Source organism: Esox lucius, chromosome 17 (genome assembly GCF_011004845.1).
Source record: "Esox lucius isolate fEsoLuc1 chromosome 17, fEsoLuc1.pri, whole genome shotgun sequence".
Taxonomy (NCBI): Eukaryota; Metazoa; Chordata; class Actinopteri; order Esociformes; family Esocidae; genus Esox; species Esox lucius.
The window spans coordinates 24,306,304-24,329,427 of NC_047585.1; the positions used below are offsets into that span (position 1 = coordinate 24,306,304).

Below are 23,124 nucleotides of genomic sequence, written 5' to 3' on the forward strand. Positions count from 1 at the left end.
TCGCACCGCCGCCTCTGCCAAATTAAACGGCAGATTTTCTGATTCGAGCAGAATGATTTCAGTGAGGCAGGGCTGTGTGTGAGGGAACAGCTCAGACAGGAAAGCCAGGCGGATCAGGGAGTTCGGGGGGTGGGGGGGTGGATGTGTGTGGTTGTTTGCTAAAAACAGCAGGGGCCAGGCCTAGTGAAAAATGTCAGGTCAAATTGTTCTTGACAGTGTTAATATCGGCACCTCATAGCCATAATTACATGTAAATAAATAGTGAAATAGCTCTCAGCTGGAGACTGCAACTCCAGACAACCAGCTGAGGACCAAACCACCTTACACATTCTCCATTCACTGCCCCACCAGAGAGAGAGAGAAAGAGAGAGAGAGAGAGCAATAGAGAGAAAAAGAGAGAGAAAAGCATGTTTATTTGTGTATTGACATTTACAAAATGTCTTAAGTAACACAATTCTTCATTCTGGTTTAGTTTCTTTCATGGAAGAATATGATTCAAAGCTGAAGGTTATTACAATAATGATAAATGAAACACTGTGCTTTAATTCACAGTGGGAAGATACTGTAGAGTATGTGTTGGATTAGGTCTGTCTTCCCACCCTACACTGAAGGGTCAGACTGGGGGAAGGGAGAGGACCTACATGGATAGAGTGCCAATGAGGAACTCAAAAAGAGAGAGAGAAAGAGTGAAAGAGACCGCCAGAGACAGAGTATTAATCACATCCATGCACCTGTCAGAGTGGCATCTGGAACTAATAGGAAACATCCCCAACCTCCAGACGCCAAGCTAGCAGGGCAGCCCCACGGTGACTGTGCCACACCCACCACAGTACATGGCTCACACACCAGAGTTCACCACACAGTGCATGGCTCACACACCAGAGTTCACCACACAGTGCATGGCTCACACACCAGAGTTCACCACACAGTGCATGGCTCACACACCAGAGTTCACCACACAGTGCATGGCTCACACACCAGAGTTCACCACACAGTGCATGGCTCACACACCAGAGTTCACCACACGGTGCATGGCTCACACACCAGAGTTCACCACACGGTACATGGCTCACACACCAGAGTTCACCACACAGTGCATGGCTCACACACCAGAGTTCACCACACTGTGCATGGCTCACACACCAGAGTTCACCACACTGTGCATGGCTCACACACCAGAGTTCACTACACGGTACATGGCTCACACACCAGAGTTCACCACACAGTGTATGGCTCACACACCAGAGTTCACCACACAGTGTTTGGCTCACACACCAGAGTTCACCACACCGTGCATGGCTCACACACCAGAGTTCACCACACAGTGCATGGCTCACACACCAGAGTTCACTACACGGTACATGGCTCACACACCAGAGTTCACTACACGGTACATGGCTCACACACCAGAGTTCACTACACGGTACATGGCTCACACACCAGAGTTCACTACACGGTACATGGCTCACACACCAGAGTTCACCACACAGTGCATGGCTCACACACCAGAGTTCACCACGCGGTGCATGGCTCACACACCAGAGTTCACCACACCGTGCATGGCTCACACACCAGAGTTCACCACACAGTGCATGGCTCACACACCAGAGTTCACTACAAGGTACATGGCTCACACACCAGAGTTCACCACACAGTGTATGGCTCACACACCAGAGTTCACCACACAGTGCATGGCTCACACACCAGAGTTCACTTCAACTGCTAAACACTTTTGATCCAACAAGTGGAAAGTATGCAACTGAATAATAATAAAAGTAGTAATATTTATTATTATTATGAATGTTATTTATAAGACATCATATGAAGTAAAACAGAGTAAAACCAATACATTATTTGTGCGGGAAAATAATGACACACATCTTTCGACTATAAATGTCTTGAGCATGTTTCACAGTGTATGCCAGTGTGTAATTGGTATTCAAGATAGGATCGATGTGTGTGCCTATACTTTAATAAAGGCAATACTATTCTCCATCATTCGTCTGCGTGGGACACACAGCATGTGAATCGGTCTCAGTCATTTCCTACTTAAATCCCCATCTTCTAGGATTTACTGAAATTTATATTGGCTGCCTCTGCAAGATAAATGTAAATCGCATTCCCTTATATTTACTATTTATCAGGATGCAGCAGCTCACTTTCTGCAGGAAATATCTCTCACCAGCACACAAACACCCTTGCATTTAAATAGCATTTTTATTGTCCGCCATAGCCTTTCATCTGGGCGTAGGGAGACGAGCTGCCTCTCCAGGGGAAGACAGAAGCAGACCGAGGGGAGGGGGGGGGTAGAGAGAGTGAGAGAGAAAGAGAAGATGTACTATTGGCAAGAGATGCCAGAAATAAGAAGGGGAAAGGTTGCTAAGAGAAAAATAATTACCAAAATAAAACAAACTCATCCAAATATATTTCTTTGAAATGAAAGGTCAGAGAGCATATTGGTTACACTCGGGGGGGATGGGGCTGAACAACAGACAACTCAGGAATGGAGTCAACCACAAAGAAGCCACTAATTAAGAGAGTTCAAGCATGTTTATGGAAACCTTTGACCTTCGCATCATAATACAACCTGTAAAGCTCCTAAAACATGATTCAATCTCAGACAAAGCTACTGTACAAACAGTGAGAAACCTGTACGTACAGAAATATTCCAATGTTTGTATGTATATTTCTGTGACACTGGCAATCCTTCCCTCAGTGTTAGGAAGTGTTTAAAAAGGCAGTAATAATCTATGCTAAAACATATAGCCAGTGGATATGATTCACACTCCCTTGATTTTCTTGGCAGCTGCCAAGAGCAGGTCTAGTTTTTTTTTTTTTTTTTTCGAAAGCCTCTTATATATTTTTTTTATACTTGCCAAATCGAAACAGTATTTGTTTTAATGGGAGTTCTAATTAACGTCTATGTATTCCCCCACTTGCTCCGCGAGAGGCTGAGCTATGAATGCAGGCTATGTGCTCATCCCCTTTGATTTGTTGTCAGTGGAGCTTGCCAGCTGACATGGTGCCCAGTGAGAGGCTTAATGCCCAAGTTTTAATAATGTGGGGGACTACATGAATCTCCCTCTCTCATTGGTATTCAGGTGCAAGATGTCTTGGTAGAAGTCAGAGAGGGAGGCAGAGCTTTTAGATTGTTCCCTCCATTTTCCCTCTCTCTCTCCCTCTTTTTGGCAAGTGTTGGCATCTTAAATAGAATTCATCCCGTTTTTAAAGAAGCGTCAGTGCTCGCTAATGGAAGAGAAGAGCGGCAGCGGCGGTTTGGAGTCTCCCCTGGCTTATCTCTGTCAGACAGTTGTGGGAAGTCGCTAGCGAGGCGAGCGTAGCGTGGTGTCAGCGTGCGCGGTGTTAGCGTGCGCGGTGTGGTGCGGAGCAGCCAGGCAGGCCTGGGGACACGGATCAAAGGGAGGAAGGGGTGAGAGCTGCTCTGTCTGCCTCTGATCCCCGGTGTGTGTGTGTGTGTGTGTGTAGGCCCATCCCACTCTCAAAGCAACACAGTCCCTCAACACACACTCCATCTATGGTCCCCCTCGTTCCAAAACACACATCACTTCTAGAAGAGGGAAATCGGAGTGCTAACTTCCATGATTATTTGAACTGAATGCAATTTTTCTTGTTACTGCTGAGAGTTTTAACACAGAACCTTTAAACTGTGTCTTCCTGTAGTTCCTTTTGTCATTTGGATGAAAAAAGAAACTCAAAATAATATCCACGAAGATATTGTTTTACAATGTGCATCACTTCCACTTGACCAAACAGGAGATAGGCAGGTACATAAATGTGCTTTGAAGCTGTGGTATGAACAATCACTAAATGTGATTGATAAACTGATTGAAAGCAGTATTTTCCTCCTTTAATTTACATCACATCCTTTATGTTCCCAATTAACTTCATTATCCTTGGAATGTGTCTTTGTGTATTTCATTCCAGAGTGCTTCTTCCCTTGTAAGGTTAGAACATAACTCTACACTCTCCTTGTAGTGATGGAGCCTCATAAGCAGCAGTTTTCTCCTAACTCCCAGCAGGTGTCCCTGTCAGGCAATATAAAGGAATTCAGCCCAAACGGCTGCCAAAGAACACATCTCCCAAGAACAGTTAGCGCTTCAAAGGCTTATTTGGAAAGACTTAATGGAGGCCTTGGAGTTTCCTATGACCTTATATGGGGATATCGACTACTTTAGCTTTGGTTACACTTCCTTTCACAGTGCTGGTTCACACGTCACGTGGTTACCAGCGACAGCAGGCTTGATGAATGAAGTGTACCAACCTCTCATTAAAATTGGTAACAGATAATTAATGTTGTTATTCAAAATCTTTTGAGCACATTGTATGCTACATTTCGTTAGAACTAATGTGGAGTTGAATTGCTTTTGCACTACACTGTGTTCAATGAATACAGAGCAGAGATCTCTCTGAAAAAAAGACACCAGGAAATGCGCAAAGCTAAGTTGTTGTCAATGAGTTCTTCAATCTGGTCTTCATTATTCACCCAATTACTTGCAGGCACCGCAAAAGGAATCACAGCTGAAGCTTTCACCACAGTATGGCATACTTGATTACATAGACAAAAGCAAAGTTGATCAAATAACTTGTAACAATGTGTTTAATTATGTCACCAAGGGCATTCAGGGTGTTTTAGAGCTAAAAGTAAAGAGACATTAAAAGTTGGGCAACTATTTGTTTCCGAAACAAATTCACTTGGCTCTTCAAACCCAGAAGAGTTCCATATGATTGCCACAAAACTCTCTCCATCAAAAAAGCAATAATACGTTTTCAGTCACTGCTGATATTTCTGCTCCCTGCCTCGACCTCATACTCCTGGCCTTTCCTCTATCCAACACCTGCTGTGACAAATGAAACAGGACCAACACAGCCACTGTGCCTTCATACCTCTAGACCAGCCAAGCACAGCTTAACCCACCACCCCACCCCGACGGCCTGTCTCCCTCAAACCAGCCAAACTTATATCCCACACGACAACAACCCTAGTACCAGTGCGGATGGCTTTTCCAGCGGCCGTAATGGGAAAATGTGCACTGTCTGGAAAGGTTATGGGATTGGGATGGGTGGGAGCACCTGTCGGCAATGCTGAGCACAGCAGGATTCCATTACAAACTTGGCAGTTGGCCACCGCAGCCCAATTTACTGGGAATTACCAAATGTTTGTCAATCTTTACCAGTAACAAGTAGCCCATCAATACCAGACACTAGAGAAAATAGCTCACACATACCATCACACGGCCATATCTCCTCTAAACAGATGCTGTCTGAAAAACCCCAATATAACGTTTTCATTTCCATCAAGATGGAGAGTGTATTTGTATTGGTTTTTCCATTATATGGAAGTGGGGAAGACCAGCGAGTCAAAACATACAGTATGTACAAACTAATAAAAGATGAAACATTCGACATGACGTCAGTTTAACTACAGATAGACAGAGTTGTGTGTGTGTGTGTGTGTGTGTGCGAGCAATGACTGCAGCAGCAGGACATTGAGGCTGTGAGAATGGATTCCTGTTATAGAGAACATCCATTTCCCCCCAGTGAGAATGGGAATTCAACATGGCTATACTGCATTCTATATATCTTAGACAGTTTTCACGTTTTAAAGTATCATGGCTATACAGTCTTATTAATATTATTATAACCACTAATAACTAATAGCAATTATAACAATTATGATACAATAACTCACATTCTGTACAGAGTTAACACAGAAAAATAGAATAATTCTGGTTGAATATTCAAATTATTTGAGATACAGTTGTTATAATTATTGAATATTGAAAATCCTGTTCCTACAGTTAACTCTAATCCCCAGGGCTAAACAGGAAGCGGTTATTATCCAAACACACAGCCTGGGAAGAGAGAGAGAGGAAGCTGCTGTGTCGTCAGCCTATGTTAAGTACTGAGCCATTAATGAAAAAAGTGGTCCATGTTCCTGGTGTTTTCTGCAGGTTTGCAGTGAGAGCATTAGCGCTTAAAGCCCCTGTGCCACGATTAACAATCAAACACGCTGTGAGCCTCCATGTTATCCTCCGACACTCCAGCAGGAGAGAAAATCTCTTTTTTGTCACCAAAATCCTTAATTCTTTCTTCTCTGAAGAAAGACGGGTAATACCAAGAATGTTTCCAATCTGCTTTGAGAAATATTTGAAGAAGAAAAAACTCCCAATAAAACATGTGTGAACGAGGGGGTAATTGCGGACAAATGCAGCATTGAAATTCATTTTCAACTCTTTACACTCCATTTCAATCTTATTTTCTGCTTGTTAACCACATCTTGTTGGTGAGGGTGGGCAAGACTGGCCAGTATTGATGGGTAATTGTGTATAATTCACTCCTCACACAAAATTTGCATCAATACAAATCATTTTCCATTCTGTGCTACTTAAGGCTCAACCTCTTACATCCCTTACATAGAGTCACATTTTAAATGCTCATTAATGGAGGTGCCCACAGAGGATAACATGGAATCCCCAGCTTTCCAGAAACACACCACACACACACACACACACACGTACTTGCATTCACACGCACACATGCGCTCACACACACACACACACACACACACATGCAGGGGCGAAGCAATTGCATTTTCTTCGATAGAATAGCATTGCTCGGTTAGAGAGAAATCTAATGCCTCCTATTGAGTCAAAACCCAATTAGGACAGCAACGCATCTAATTCCTCTGTCTAATTCTCCACAGCGTTTTCACTGGAGGGCCAAGCGGAAAGGAAGCAGCATGACTGGAGGGGTTAGGAGGCCACGGTGGGCAGCAGGGTAGCCCCCCACACAGCCTCCCACACATTCACGGCCACTCGTCCAGTAGCGCCGTGGCCAGCAGTATCCCCTACAGAGGGACACTACGCACAGTCCAGGCTGGGAGCTGAAGACCACTGTCGTACGACATGAGTGGAACTACGTAAACCAACCAACTCTGAGTCATTACTTGTAGAAGATTAAGAGTCTACATTTCTAAGCTTTAGCTAATTATTTCGTTCACATGTGTTTCTTGTGTTCACAGTAGGATTTCCATTTCCCAGGAAAGTGAGAACTGCTGTTTTGGAGCAGATGTGCCTTTATCAAGATGAATTTTAATCTGTTGATGTTAATCCAATTGTTTTACAATTGTAGCAATTTAAATGAGCCAATGAAAATCCAGAGCTTTAGAAGCTAAAATAAAAGACCATGGATCGACATACAGTATTACTGAGTTGCTTATTCTAATTCAGTAGTGGTTGATAAAACTGTAATTACAGGTTGGAGAAATCATTTATACCTTGGCTCATTTAAATCATTTAAATAGTCTGATGGTAATGCCAGGTCTATTTCAGCCTATTTGTTTTTTAAACGTTACTTGATGTAGCTTAGCGTATAAATCAATATCCAAATAGGCGAGACAGGGAGGATATTGGGTTGACATGTGCCCATCCCCTTCAACTGACCTGTGGTGAGAGGCCGTTGCTGACTGGGTTCATGTGGTTACTGGCAGCTGATTGGCTCATGAAGGTGTCTGAATAGCTTGAGAAGCTGTGGCGATTGGACGAGAGGCCATAGGCAGAGCTGCCATCAGAGAGTCCTCCCTGGTGCATGGAGGACGGAGGCAGGGGCTGGGGCCGATGCAACGTACTGCTGCCATCTGAGCCAACAACAGGAACAACACAGCGTGGATTAAAAAGTGAGCAGTAGACAACCACAACCAATCACACTGCACTCAGAGAAAAAATATATATAATACAAAACCCAGACTCAAATCATACACAACATCAAGTTGAAAATAGCACAGTAAAACCAAGTTGACCCCATGTGACCCCTGTTTTTCATGTGCTTTATGTAGGTTGGAAATATCCTGCCCTTGTAATTGGTAACAAACTCGGTGAATGCCTCAGGCTGCTTTCCTGTCACAGACTAACAAAGGCTTAACTGTATGCTTAATGATTTGCTGTATGGATCCTGCGTGGCCCATCACTGCTATATGATATAATTTCCATTTAACAAGCTCTACATATGTAGCCCCCTTTACAGTAAATATTTGTAGCCAAGTGCTACCTAGATTAAATGAAAACACTTCTATATACCCAGATGTTTACAACCAAAACAGAATGTGTGTGTGTGTGTGTGTGTGTGTGTGTGCATCAGCGCATGTCTCACCCTGTGACAGGGTAGCGCCAGGGTAAGAGGATTCAGGTAGCTGGTAGGTAGGGAGGCTGGGCATCCCTGTGGGCGGGAAGCCTCCAGGTAACAGGTGGTTGAAGGCAGCCAGCTGATTGGCTCCTGCCTGCTTGCGCCATCTGGCCCTTCTGTTGCTAAACCAAACCTGGAGGTGGGAACACAGGAGGGAACACTGGAGAACAGGAACTACAAAACATTCAACACTTCCCTTCATCCATTCTCACCCAGAATCCATGTGTTAGTAAACAGAGTGTGCATGCAGAAGAGTGTACGATTCCAGAAGGGTCCAAATGAGTGTGTGGTCCAGTGACATGCAGATTTGTTTGCCTATTGCTGTGTGTGATGGTTGGGCAGTGAAACTAGTCCCTGTGGGAGCCAGTGGCCTGGCCCTGTTGTTCTTCTTAAGTGGCTGAGGCTGTGATCTGTGTCAACAGGCCGCACTAAGCCTTCTTCAGAGGGTAGAAGTCATTATGGGGTCAGAGGTAGGGGCCACAAGACATCTCAAGTATGTTTGTGAACCTATTAAGACACTTGGAGGAAGTGAATGAAGAATGCCACCACAGCGTAACATTCACTCTCCCTCTGATCACATAATCAGATACATTCAATTGTAATTAACTACTTAAATGAAATAAAAAGGAAATATTCAGCAGTATATCAGTCACTGGGAAAGAAAAAAAACCAATACATATTAGTTTGCACAGTATAGCAAGTAATAGTGAATTCTTTAGATCTGGGTCTTCTAAAGACGACAAAATATAATATAGAATTGTACCAGAATGCACAAAACAATGACCAACAGAATTACCAACGTTCAACCACAAATTCACAATGTCACCTCTCTGAATGGGAGTGAAAAAAGGCTCCTTTTTAACTGCACTGATTTACACATTTTAAAAAGTCTTCTGCTTCAACAAAACATGAATATAATCAGGCCTTTCGAAAAAGAGCAACCATACAGCCGGCAACCTGTCCCATTTAAGCAAGACAAGGCCTGGGTCCAGTGTGTGCTAAAGGTTGAAGGACATTGATCTATGCCTCGCACTGGCAATTCATCAGAGTTTAATACACTGGCAGCGCAGTTCATCTACTGTTGTGTTTGAAACGGCCTGACTTATTGTGAGGCCAGATGAAAGGAAGGGACAAAAGGGCTTCCATACACCAGGCAGAACACTGGGCACAAAGAGGGGGCGTCCCTTTTAAACAGCTCTTAAAGAGCCTAACTTTCAAGAGGCTAACACAAGGACACACTCATTGCTATTGGGGCCTCTCCTTCTCCTGAACACAAACATATGCTACACATAAACTCACATACACAGAGATCTCAATCCCATGAAAAAAAAGATCTCGGATTGAATTGTGTGCTATACCACGCAGTCTCTAAGGCCTCACTCGCGTCTGCCTCTAGTTTCAATTTAATTAGAGTATCTCATGTGATAAAGAGCATCTAATAGGATAAAGGGCCTGAAATAATAGTCCACTGTCCAAGCCCGCGCAAGAATCGAGCCACTTAACCCCAACCCCGACCAACAGGGAGCGTCTTCTGGAAGCATATCATTTCCTCACACTTTCCATCCAACAAACAAAACTCTTGTAGACCAAATAAAGCACTGTGAGAGCTCAGGGCTCCCCTATTGCCCCCACTGAAATGGCTGCTATTGGGATGTATTCGAGCGTGGTGCTGGGTCTGAGCTGGAGCTGCTGATATCCCGCTGGGCCTAGACAAACAGCTGCCTGCCTCTGGGGAGGGATATAGGGACACACCCCTTCCTTCCACACACGCCCAATCGCCCGGCCCCGCAGTGCCACCCTCACCTCCGACCTCTGAACCTCACCCACCCCTCTATTATGTCCCCTTAAACGTTCCTTCCTTTTGTGTCATCCAAGCCACAGGTTCCGTCATTTCAAACACAAAACACACAGAAATGCCTTTGACACTTTCTCGTTCTTTATTCACTTCAGTTTTCTCTTGTAAAACTTTCTGTTTGTCTTTCCTCTAATTTTACAATAAACAGTTTTAAAAAATGTCTGGTATTTTTTAAAACGGTTCTCCAATACACAATGCACACAATTCCTTGATAGAATATCTCTGCCCTCCTCATTTGCATCTGTAATGACATAATTGGGTTCAGAACCATTTATTCACCTTAATGAGAGGGGAGACTGTGAAACGGATCTAAGTTAATATACGGAAGCTTTCAATGAATACAGTGCAACATCAAGCTACTCGAGCTAACAAAAAGGTGCTGTCCTAAAGAGTAAACCCTGGCAAACACTGGGTCTAATGTGCCCAGGTCTACTGTGTTGTCGGGTGAGACAGGGCAATGGGGCCATGATACACTGCCGCTTTAGAGCAGATAGAACGATTTACTCCAGCAGCCTGGGCTCTGGAGCAGCAGACAAATGACGAGAACACACATCTCCTGCCACTGAGGAGGATTTGAAGCTGTACTCTGGAACCCGATCACAAAGTCACCTTGGACCACAGATTGTCCTCCGCTCTCCCCAATCCGATTTAATTCCTTTACACCACAGAGAGAAAAAGCTTCATCCCTTCTCCATGTCTCCTTCCATACCAGCGTCTGCTACTATAGCATTCATCTGACTTGTGTTCTGTTTTGTCAGTGAACAAGGTTTACCGGCTGACTAGCTTCCTCAACATTTGGACCAGCCTAGACTGTCTGTGCGTATCCCTGCAAGATACTGGAGGGACTTGGAGGGTGGGGGAGGGGGGAAAACCTGGGGCGCCAGCACATCTCCTAGGACTAGAGCTTAGCAGAGCCTGGGAGACAAAAAGAGACCCGCTTTGAGCTATTGAGCTGAGCACAGACATGAAGGGGGTGGCATGGGACTGTCAGGGGGTTGGGGGATATGAAGGTTGGAATGAATGTCAGATGAGCTGAAGGTCCTGGAAACATGTCCTCCAATATAGTGTAGAGCAGATCAAGAGAGATATGTATTAACGACTGTTTCATGACAGCTTTGATCTCCTTAAATATAATAATCTATCTGAGACGGACGTTCACCTGGGTCAGAATTCCGCCGTCAGTGGAATCTACAGAGGAATCTACAGTGGAATCTACAGAGGAATCTACAGAGGAATCTACAGAGGAATCTACAGAGCCGAGGATCCAATTCGCTTGACACTGATCAATGATAACACAGACTGTGTTGTGTTCTAACCCTTCCTAAAATACCCTGTCAGAAGCAGAATCAGACGTTCTCATTTTATTTCAGACCATTGTGAATAGTGTTTGGAAGGGAGTCATTGTAAGAATTATTTCATTTAAAGCAAATGGTGCCACATACACATTCCAGAGTGAAGTATGCCCTAACAAAACAAGGATCCACCCCTCGTCTCATGGATTCTCTCCAGTAAAATCCACAAACACACAATGAACACAGTGATGCAAAGAGGCGGAAACAACATAAATATCCTCATCGGTTTTCCACCACGTACTACCCACCCTCTCCAACTCTAGCTGTTTCTCTCTCTGCCTGCCTGTCTGCCTGCTAGACTGGTACTATGCTAATCAGAGTAGCTGGGAGTGTGAATTTGAGAGGAGAGTGGGATTAACTCGATAAGTATCAGGAATACAGAGGGACAGAAGGAAAGTCATTTAAATTCTAATAATAAGAAACTGTTAGAACATTCACATGGACGCATTGCAACAATTTCTCTTCCACAATCTACATAAATCCTATTTATTCCTTTATGGAAGCTACATGAACCCAGACTGCTGGGAACATGGATGCCTGTTGGGTTGGGTGGGCTCTGCCATTGTCACCATTGAATCCTTATATTCTTTTCTGCTGCCGACAACTATGTTCTCTCCTGAAACTGGCAATCACATATAACAGGGAAACAACTTGGCAAATGTGTCATTGTCATAATACATTTCAATTAAATAATCTTGTTGATAAAAAATTGGGATACGTCCGTTGTTTTTGTCTGTACCAAAATGTCACTTTCATTTTTAAGCAGAATATATGGGTCCACTTGGAAATGATTCAGCTGTTCTACAACATTATCAGAGGGACATTTAACAGACACACTCTGAGGCCGCGCCGGGATCTCTCCTTTCCTCAGACATTAGGGACAGGGCACAGAGCAGGGGCCTTTTCTCTCTGTCATGACTAGAACCAGAAGCCTAACACGCTCTCAAGATACAGAAACTAGCCAAATTGATTTATACGCCTAATACAAGGTAATGCTTATACCTTATTAGATTCCCCCAACTATAATAGCTACATCTAGAATGTTTATCTATAATGAAAGAGTATCTATGTGACAGCCAGCCAGCGCCACTCAGTTCAGTCTCCTCAGCAGAGGTGGAGTCGGCCTCCTAAAAACTTCAGCCTAAATAGTAGAGAACGTAATTCACATCATGTGTGAAGGGAAGAGGAGTGCTGATTTACAGCGCTAAGGCCTCTCCTCTGGCCTCCTTCCCTCTATTTCTCCCTCTGTTCTCTACCGTCGCTCCCTCCAACTCCTGTTCTACAGCAATGCCCTCCACCTGGCTCACGGTTCTGCAGGAGGCACACACGTGACGCTCTTTTCACTTCATCATTTGTGGAAGGATCGCCAGGTCCATTTAGGAAAAGGCGGTTAAAGATGCCCGAATGGTAGCACTGAGAAGGGGGTCACAGAGTAGAAGATAGGTAGCTAGCTGTTTGGTATGGGTAGCCTGGAACTAATGGCAGTGAGATATGGATCAGGTCCCGCAATTTGTCAGTTAGGGTGATAAAACAGTAGCGGGATTGGGAGGGCTGCTTGTAGCTGTTTAGGGGGTGGCAAGCCTGATTAAGATGGATGAGATAGTGTGACTCAAGATAGTAGGCTGGAAGGGGGTTTAGGTTGGCTGGCTTTATGGGGCAGTGGGTTCCGGCTGTGGAGTCACCATTAAATCAGAAGGTAGCCTCTTGAGTGATGCAGTGGGCTAAGAGCATTTCTACACTACGACAGTTTCACAGAACACAATTTCAGTCTAATAACATTGACATCAAATGGAAATACAACTTTCGATTCACACTAGCAATGAGTTTCTCTCGCTGTGCCATAAAAACGCAGTGCTTTGGCCAGTACACTGACGGCATATAAACTGACTGACAATGTTGTTTACCAGGTAATTAACATGGCCCTCTCTGTCGAACAGGTGCTGCTGCTGGTGAAAGTAGAATTGTCAGAGTGGTTTCTCAACAAATCTGGAAGGACAGAAAACAGACTTCTTACCCACGTCACCACCTATTACACTCCTAGAAACACTGAGCGAGACGTTGTCTTTGGATTTCAGCAGAAGTGGGGCATATTGATCAGAAACAATTGCCACGTTACCTCAGAAGGTAACGTGTGTCAATAGCATTTTCATCCGTTAACAGTATGAAGACCTGTGACTCAGACGCAAATCTGGCAATAAGCCTTGTTCATCTAAGTAAACTTATTGTAGGATACAGACAGCCTACAACACATCACCCGAGTGTTGTACTGCCACTACAACTTGGTACCAATCCAGATTGAGTCACAGCTGTTTGTTTCAGACGACCCATGTCCTGATACTCCCATCTCCTGACCTATCTGGAGTTACTGCAGTAAGACAAGGTCATCGCACTACAATCAGGAGACAAATGGCTCCTCCTGAGTGCCCTCCAACACCACAGCTCTCTTTCTGTAGTGGCTCATTTACCCTCACAGCCAATGTTATGTTCACTCTGTATGCCCATTGTACAGTGTACACCACAAACGCTGCTTTACAGATTATCACCCAGAGATCAATAACAGCTAACTGGGTAAGCCCAAGTACCACCACAAATCCTACTGAAAAAGAGATGGATCTTTAAGACCCTACACCCCCAAGCCTCTGTCTCACCCCGCTGCCCTCTAAGCCTCTTCACTCGCTGACATCTGGAAGACGCGTCATTGCAGCTGTGTTTTAGCAGGTCAGTTTTCAGGCCAAAGGTTTCTCTGTACAGCCCAGAGATGGACAATTTGGGCACCTATGTGAAAACCCAGCTGGCTGACATCTTCAAAATGCACTGACACTAAAACTGTCAAGTTCCCACACCAGAATGCAGTCCCACACCAGAATGCAGTCATTTTTTATTGTATATTCAATTGGAGGCAGTTTTAAGGATAGTAAACCCAAGTTTGTCTCACATCATCATGACTCCAAAGGTCAGTGTTGGTCATTTAGGACTAACACCGAAACAGCTAGAGTTAGGTCATTTAGGACCAACACTGAAACAGCTAGAGTTAGGTCATTTAGGACCAACACTGAAACAGCTAGAGTTAGGTAATTTAGGACCAACACTGAAACAGCTAGAGTTAGGTCATTTAGGACCAACACTGAAACAGCTAGAGTTAGGTCATTTAGGACCAACACTTAAACAGCTAGAGTTAGGTCATTTAGGACCAACACTGAGACAGCTAGAGTTAGGTCATTTAGGACCAACACTGAAACAGCTAGAGTTAGGTCATTTAGGACCAACACTGAAACAGCTAGAGTTAGGTCATTTAGGACCAACACTTAAACAGCTAGAATTAGGTCATTTAGGACCAACACTGAAACAGCTAGAGTTAGGTCATTTAGGACCAACACTGAAACAGCTAGAGTTAGGTCATTTAGGACCAACACTGAAACAGCTAGAGTTAGGTCATTTAGGACATTTAGGATGTGCAGTAGGCTGACGAAAAGCAGCCCTGATGGACAAAAAAACCCACACCTGCTGGAAAATGAGAAAATCCACATGGTGTCCCTAGTCCATCCTAAATCCACCTCCGAACTCACTTGCCAAATCACTAAGAAACATTGAAGACCAATGGCCTTATTTACTTTGGTTAACCAGAGTCAGTTTCTTGAGGTGACCTTCTGAGAAAATTACATTGGAGTTGACCTTTAGAGACGTTCAAAGCATTTCGGAATTAGATTATGAGGAAAACTGCATTAACAAATTATATCCATGACCTCAGGTTTTCACATGACATCATTTAGCTCTATTATCTTGCCAGAGAGAAAAAGTGTCCTTTTAGCTTTCAACCCTGTTTTTTCTTCTTTTTTTCTTCGCTTTTACACTTTTAAAATTACTATCAGTTTCCATAAATTCTTTAGAAGAGTTAAAAGCCTGAAGGGATTCTTTCTAAAATTGAAATGTAATTGACCTACAAAGAAGGTTGTAAAGTGCCTGGAACATGGACAAGACAGCGGACTCTGGGCTCTCTAGTCCACATGACACTCTGCACAATCAATCTTAGGTTTGCCAGATCTTTTCTTCCTCAAACATAACCCTGTGTAGTTCAACCCTACACGGTCAAAATTTGAAAACGTTGAAGCTACATTTCAACAAATTTCATCAAATGGATGGCAATGTATATCAAAAGCATTGAAACCCATCCGTCATAACTCCGAATTTATTAGACAGGTATGTCTTTTCCAGATGTATTTCATGAGATATTAAACTGTAATAGAAGAAAAAACTTCAGAAAAAGAGTTTCATCAAATAATAATTGAAATGCCTTACCACTCCCTTGTACAAGTTGGCCTCCTAAGCAGTTCTGAAACATTCTAAATAATAACATATCGAAAGAAAATACGCATTCGATTAATATCTAAGTATTGTCCTCAGAGTGGTGGACTAACCATTTAGACATACTGTATATCTTTCTGTTTGGAGGGGTTAGTCATTCAGACAAAGACATGTGTGGAATCAGTTCCCCCTAACCACAGGTTTGGAGTGTGAGGATGAGTTAGCAAACGGGGTGGTTCAGAGTTTGGAGTGTGAGGAACAGTTAGCACACAGGGGGATTCAGAGTTTGGAGTGTGAGGAACAGTAAGCAAACGGGGTGGTTCAGAGTTTGGAGTGTGAGGAACAGTTAGCACACAGGGGGGTTCAGAGTTTGGAGTGTGAGGAACAGTTAGCACACGGGGGGGTTCAGAGTTTGGAGTGTGAGGAACAGTTAGAACACAGGGTGGTTCAGAGTTTGGAGTGTGAGGAACAGTAAGCAAACGGGGTGGTTCAGAGTTTGGAGTGTGAGGAACAGTTAGCACACAGGGGGGTTCAGAGTTTGGAGTGTGAGGAACAGTTAGCACACGGGGGGGTTCAGAGTTTGGAGTGTGAGGAACAGTTAGAACACAGGGTGGTTCAGAGTTTGGAGTGTGAGGAACAGTTAGCACACAGGGTGGTTCAGAGTTTGGGAGGTTCAGGGGGAGAGAGAGGGTTTGTCGTAAGACGAGAGGGTTGCCCTGGCCCTTTTTTACTAGGGTCTGATTGATTCATGTTGTTGTCGGGGCATGGGGTCTCTGGAGACGATGAGGGACCCTCTGTGATATGCACAGGGTTTTACAAGCAGCGGCAGTCTTGAAAGTGATGGGAGAGAGTTCCTGGCCAAAGGCCGAAATGAGAAATTCATCAGGAATGCATTTCTTCTCCCTTTTTTTCTTCTCCACTCTCACTATCCCTCCCTCCAGAACAGCTGCTGCTATAACTCTAGTGTATTTTCCTTCGATGTTCCAGAAAACCACATGGTGTACAAGCTGTCAGGCAGGTCCTGGAGTGAAGTCTTAGGTGCGAAGCATTTTTGTGTTCTCTGTCAAGGCCTTCCGAGGGCTCAGAGAAAACAGTGAACTTTGAGATCTGAAGTGAGGGGTGGGTTGATGGTGTGTGGGGCATTGGTAAAAAAGGATTGATGGATTTTTCATCGCCATTGGTAACAAACAGCAGCATAAGAAGAAGAAATATGGAAATAGAAAGTCTATTGGGCATGACATGGATTAATTTAAGTGCATTTATGCAAATATGTTGACAGCATTTTTTGACTCCTAAATTATTTTATGGAATGCTTCAATTTCAGTGCAATGGGGACGTTTTTAAATATAATCGGGAAAATAAACATATCTATCAAAACCAGGTTTCAGTTAAGGTAGTCAAATTAACTTTTTCCACTGCAAGTAGTTTGTCTACATTTGAAAAGTTCATTGGGAACATAACCTACTGTTCCCAAAACTGTTCCCCAAACAATGTTCAAGCAAATCTAAAGTCAATAATGATTGTCAGGTTCCCTTTATACAGGGACCCTAGATGTTCATTGGCATCACCTGATGTTGCACCAATTTTTATTGTCACCACCTTTACATGGCGTACTATTCAATCATCACTACCTTTACATGGTGGATTATTTAACCCTGACCATCTTTACATGACAGACTACTGCATCATCTCTTCCTTTACATGGTGTACTATTTAATCATCACTACCTTTACATGGTGGATTATTTAACCCTGACCATCTTTACATGACTGACTACTGCATCATCTCTTCCTTTACATGGTGTACTATTTAATCATCACTACCTTTACATGGTGGATTATTTAACCCTGACCATCTTTACATGACTGACTACTGCATCATCTCTTCCTTTACATGGTGTACTATTTAATCATCACTACCTTTACATGGTGGATTATTTAACCCTGACCATCTTTACATGACAGTCTACTGCATCATCTCTTCCTTTACACAGTGTACTATTTAATCATCACTACCTTTACATGGTGGATTATTTAACCCTGACCATCTTTACATGACAGTCTACTGCATCATCTCTTCCTTTACACAGTGTACTATTTAATCATCACTACCTTTACATGGTGGATTATTTAACCCTGACCATCTTTACATGACTGACTACTGCATCATCTCTTCCTTTACATGGCGTAGTATTTAATACTCAACATATTTACACAACAAACTACTGCATCATCTATACCTTTACATGGAGGACTATTTAATCATCACTACCTTTACATGACCGATTATGTCATCATCTCTACCTTTACATAGACAACTATTTCATTATCAATTTCTTTACGTCAGACAATTAAACTGACGTTTTTTGGATACACATCAAAGCTACACACTTGCTGATATGCTGTCTCTGTAATATCTGTTACATGTTATGCAAGTCATTTTTTTCTAACCCACTACTACTCTAGACTCCACCTCTTAGGTTCTGCTTTCTTTTCAGTCAGAGGGAATAGATTAAGGACGTTTATAGTCATTTTATTATCTTAACGACACAGATATTTGCTATGGCTGTGAGATACCACAAAAGAGCAGAGCCTAAACGCAAATGTGTAACATAATGCATTGACATTTATTTTATGTTACATTCGAAACTCCATAAACTCTAGTAACTCTATGTTTGTAAGACACAGAACAGGACATCATAAATGATATGGCTGCGTACTGGAAAACATTTGATAATGCCCACCTGCCATTACAGTGCGAACCCTGTGTGGCCTTTGGATGTGTCCAACTAACCTGCACACGCGCCTCAGTCAGCTTGGTCCTCTGAGCCAGCTCTTCTCTGGTGTAGATGTCTGGGTAGTGTGTCCTCTCGAAGGCCTTCTCCAGTTCCTCCAGCTGTTCGGCTGTGAAGGTGGTGCGGCTGCGGCGCTGCTTCCTTTTCAGGGGAAGGTCCGGCTCCGACTCCACGTCTGAGCCCTCGTCTGTACGATTACCTGGGCCAAATGGGAGTGTTGGAGAGGCCGGCTCATTTAATGGGAAATACACTCAAATGACACGACGATTTTGCAACAACAGAGAGGAAGACAACTTTAAGTGGCCGGTCAATCACTGTTATTTGATTAAACTGTGTCATTGAGAAAGGCAACACGAACGACGGTGGAAACCGTGAACTGGTCCTAACAAACGCCGGAAGACACTTACTGTAGACTAAAGAAGCGACCCACTTCAGGGGCTATGTCGTTGGCAGAAGTCATTATTACCCAGGGGGGAGAGGTTGCAAAGAGTATTCAAATGACAGCTTCCCTCTCCAAGCACAACAGAGCAAATATTATCTTAATCTGTGGATATTTATACAGTATATAAGAGGCCTGATATCCAATCCTGCTTCACAGACTGAGCGAGAGAAAGAAAAGGCAGCATGAGCGAGAGATGCCCCAGAGGCTGTGGAGGTCCGCAGGCAGTTGGGGGGAGGAGGGGAAGGGGTGCTGGGTGGAAGGGTTAATCTGTGCAGGACACCTTGCTGTTCCTCGCCACACTATTCTCTGACTATGGCCCGGGGCACACTGCTGCTCAGAACAGCACAGCCAGAATGTACAGAACACCACAACAATGTCACACCAGAACCGTTCAATTCCATGTTCTGTTTTTCCATGAGGCGGCTGTCAATAAACGAATTACAATATATCTTACATTACTTTTAGGCATTAAACTAAGCTGCTGCGTTTTCGCTTGAGGAATATAGATACTGCACAAAGCCGTCCAATCCAGGCCAAGAGGAATGTTTCTGACAGCGAATTTGTATTACCACAGCGCATTACCATTATAACTGAATTTAGGAAATTGCATCATTTTCACCTCCTCTGCATTTCTATTCAAACTACATGGCCCTTTTCATTTCCTGGTATGAAATTCATATCTTCACAAATTGTCTCATTGAGACATTGACAAGTCAGTGTGACATGCCAATGTTGCTCTGGGCCTAGTTGGATTGCATCAGACATGTACAGTCCAGATGGAGAGAAGGGTAAATAACAAAAAACAAGAGCTGTAGGAGAGAATGTGTAGAGAGCTGAGTGTCCCACCTACAGTAACCAACTATAACGAAAACCATAACGGTCTACTGAAAGTTAGCCCAGGTGAATCCCCTGAATTGGCTACGGCTGCAACTAATGTCAGTTTAACAAAGCACCCTACCATGTTTCAACACGCCACATGGACAAACTGAAGCCAAATAGCCTTCGAATAACAACTGTGAGAATAAAAGAGCAACCAAATCTGGCTAGGTCTCAAGACCGGCTCTGGAGTTTAATTAAACAAGGAATTAGGGGATTATATGGAGACTATCATTACAGGCCACTCCACGAGTCTTCTGCGAACATCTTTTTGTCCCCCTGAGCTCACGCTCAACGATTCTCCGCGGATTACATGCAGCCGCAGGACGTGAGGCCGCACTCATTAAATCAATTCTTTCGTCTTCCCCTTTTTAATAAAGAGCGATTCTCCAACACAGGCTCCCAGTCCTGCAGAGAACACCCTTGAACACACAAAGTTGAATATGTACATATATGGATGCGCACAGCCATTTGCCACCGCCTCGCCATGGCAGCACTTGAAACTGACCCTGTGGTCTATTGATCACTTTCCAATGTCACCTCTGGCTCCTGTGGGATGAACAGGGGAGACGGGTGAGGCAGAGAGGAGGCCTGCACAATGGTTTTAAATCAGACAGCCGGCATAGATTTCCACCTGAGTAATTTCGTTTTGCTCTGATTTCTCATCTTCGTTCATCTGTGTGAGTGGAGGGAATGAAGGTTGTGTGCGTGTGTGTATGTGTGTGTTTGCAGCATAAGATAGCCTCTACTTCAAAACTGCTAAAACAGAGTCCTCCCCTATATTCCAATGTAAGCATTTTGCTAAGGCTTTGTGATCAAACTTCATGAGAGAAACAAGACAAATCAATCATCCCTGGTTAAAGGCACATATGAATGTGCCATGGCAGCCAACCTGTATTGTTTGTGTGACTCAACCGCAAGCAGCAAGCAAGCAGCACACTCTGGGTGAAGGTCAACAGCCCTGTCAGTAATGAGTTTGGGAAACAGGAATGTGAAAATCCAACCTCATCTTGCCAAATGGAACGCCAGGATTTATGAACAACACTGGAGCCTCCAAAGAAACAGAATATCCGCGAAACCTTCCATTCCTTTCATCGTTGATGCAACACTGGATTGCATGGCTGAGTGGTTCAAATATTGTATTGTAGGCTGACTGCTTGTCTGGCCAACCTACTCTTAAGTAGCACCCTTCAACGGACAACATACATATTCACACAACATGACTGTGAGTGGATAACTCAATGTTGAAATATTTGTATAGAAATATGTTAAACTGTTAATACTTCATTCATACGGCTGGACACCAAGAAGAAGAAGAGTGGGGGAACAGATTGAACCTGGCTGGAAACGCACATGCTCCGCATCCGTTCTTTTATATTTAAAGGTTCTTAGATATTTCGGGATGCAGTGCCTCTCAGCCTAAATTACGGAAGAATGAACACTTGCTATCTGTTTCCCAGACAACAAAGCTATTGAATTTAACAAACACGTGTCTCCTTCTTGGTTTACAAATCTGCCAGTGTTGATACAGGACAAAATGGTGGGTGATTAGTCTATTACCTTGGAATCCACTCAATCCCTGTAGGCATTGAGGTCAATTCTCTAAGACTTCTCCCCGCTTTGAAACAATAAGGTACATCCTGATTAGACCTGGGTATAATGCCTCAGCTGTAATTCCATTGAAAGGTTCTGGGGATATTGATAAAGCACCCATGCCTTGTCTCACCAGTTATCATATTAATTAGAGCCTAATTATGAAGCAAACATCCAGTGGCCATGATTAGACTGCCATGTCTCCCCCTTCAGGGCCTTAGTGGTACTGCTCAATACTGCTTTAAAAACACATCTTCATTGGAAGAGAAATTAACCAGGTATTGACCAGGTGTTCAACATTAAAAATGTTTTCTCATGTTTCAAGTAACTTTTATTGACCCAAAAGGCTAAAAGACTTGAATGTGAATACCAGAGAAGCAAATTGTTTTAACAACATAGTTTTTATGCGTTTATCTACTAATCAAAACAACAGGTATAAACGTGTTTGTTTTTTACATAGCACACGTTATTTTTAACAACATCCATAGTCAGGCAGAATGACAACTCAAGTCACAAAATACTAACAACAGCGGTTGGTTAATAGTTTTGTGTGAGGTTTAAAGACAGTCCGCCCTCTCGCGCTGCTCAGAGCTCAGACTGCAGGCAGATGGAATAGTCATCATCCAGACCCCCCCAAACCCCTCCTCAGCCAGCTCTACAACCCCATGGACTCTACTCTTCCCCACATTCTCCCTCTGAGCGCCTACTCTCTCTGTTTCCCCTGGGAGAGAGGCTGAGGTAATTTGGCTTAGATGAACTGTTGTCCCAAGGTTTTACAGTCATTAATTAAAGACTGCTGGGCTCTGTGCTCCACATGAACACTGTGCTATAATAACAATGTTTACTGGAACTGAAGTGGATCTGGAATGGCGGTTGAAAACATAGCACGATAAAGGCAATCTAGGCAACAATATCAACAAGAACTGATCACCAAAACAATAAAACCTAGGAACACACTAATAATACGTAATAAAATACACTGACCGAAATAATCACAAGAATGTATCAGTGAATAGTTAGGTTAAAAACAGACAATATAGATCTGTATGTATATAATAATAACAAGTCATAATAAAGCATCCTTGATGACACACCGAGGAAGAATCCTTCCTCATCTCTCAGAGTACCTCTGAGTCAGAATTAGCTCAACTCCGTGGAGTGTATCCCCAGTCCTTGTCCCATGCAGGCTGTTTTTGATATAATGGAACCAATCGCCTCAATATCAGCTGTACCTTTGCAAACTACCCAAGACAGAGGGACAAAAACAGACATGGCTTTGGCAGTGCAGCATTAGCTCATAATGGCTCATTTTGAAAAGCATATTAGTTCCAGCATAATTACAATCAGGCCTCATGCTCAGTGTTCTGCAGGCTTTTGCAGGACCAGCCTCAGAGCACCCAGTCACACCAGTTGACTGTGACTGGCAGCGAACGTTGTTTATTGTTTGTATTTTTCCCATCATTCCCACAGGACAAAAATAACAGCCCGTCTTTTCTCTCTGTTTATGTTTACTTGTTTATTCTGTGCGTGCCTTTTGTCGTAGTTGATGTTGCAATTATACTTTTTGTCACTTGATGGGGAGGAATATCAAAAGGCCTAATTATGCAAACAGGCCCTGTGATAAGCAGCAAACGCCTGAGATGGGATCTGCTATCTCTGACATCCATCTGTCTCTGTGCTGTCTCTCCTGCTCCAGGCCTGAATAGAA

General features: G+C 43.5%; 1 protein-coding gene across 8 annotated transcripts in view; it reads right to left on the reverse strand.

The window, feature by feature from the left end:
• pax7a (paired box 7a) overlaps nt 1–23,124 on the reverse strand; it is a 55,832-nt gene that overhangs the window by 12,346 nt on the left and 20,362 nt on the right. For 4 of the 8 annotated variants that reach the window (XM_010881684.5, XM_010881679.5, XM_010881682.5 and 1 more), the window contains exons 5-7: nt 18,505–18,692; nt 8,170–8,335; nt 7,464–7,657 (exon numbers count right to left, since the gene is read on the reverse strand). In XM_010881684.5, the coding sequence (XP_010879986.1) occupies nt 7,464–7,657; nt 8,170–8,335; nt 18,505–18,692 (548 nt within the window). Of the gene's footprint in view, nt 1–7,463; nt 7,658–8,169; nt 8,336–18,504; nt 18,705–23,124 lie in introns of all 8 variants that reach the window. The other 4 variants (XM_010881681.5, XM_010881680.5, XM_010881677.5 and 1 more) reach the window with 1 other exon arrangement.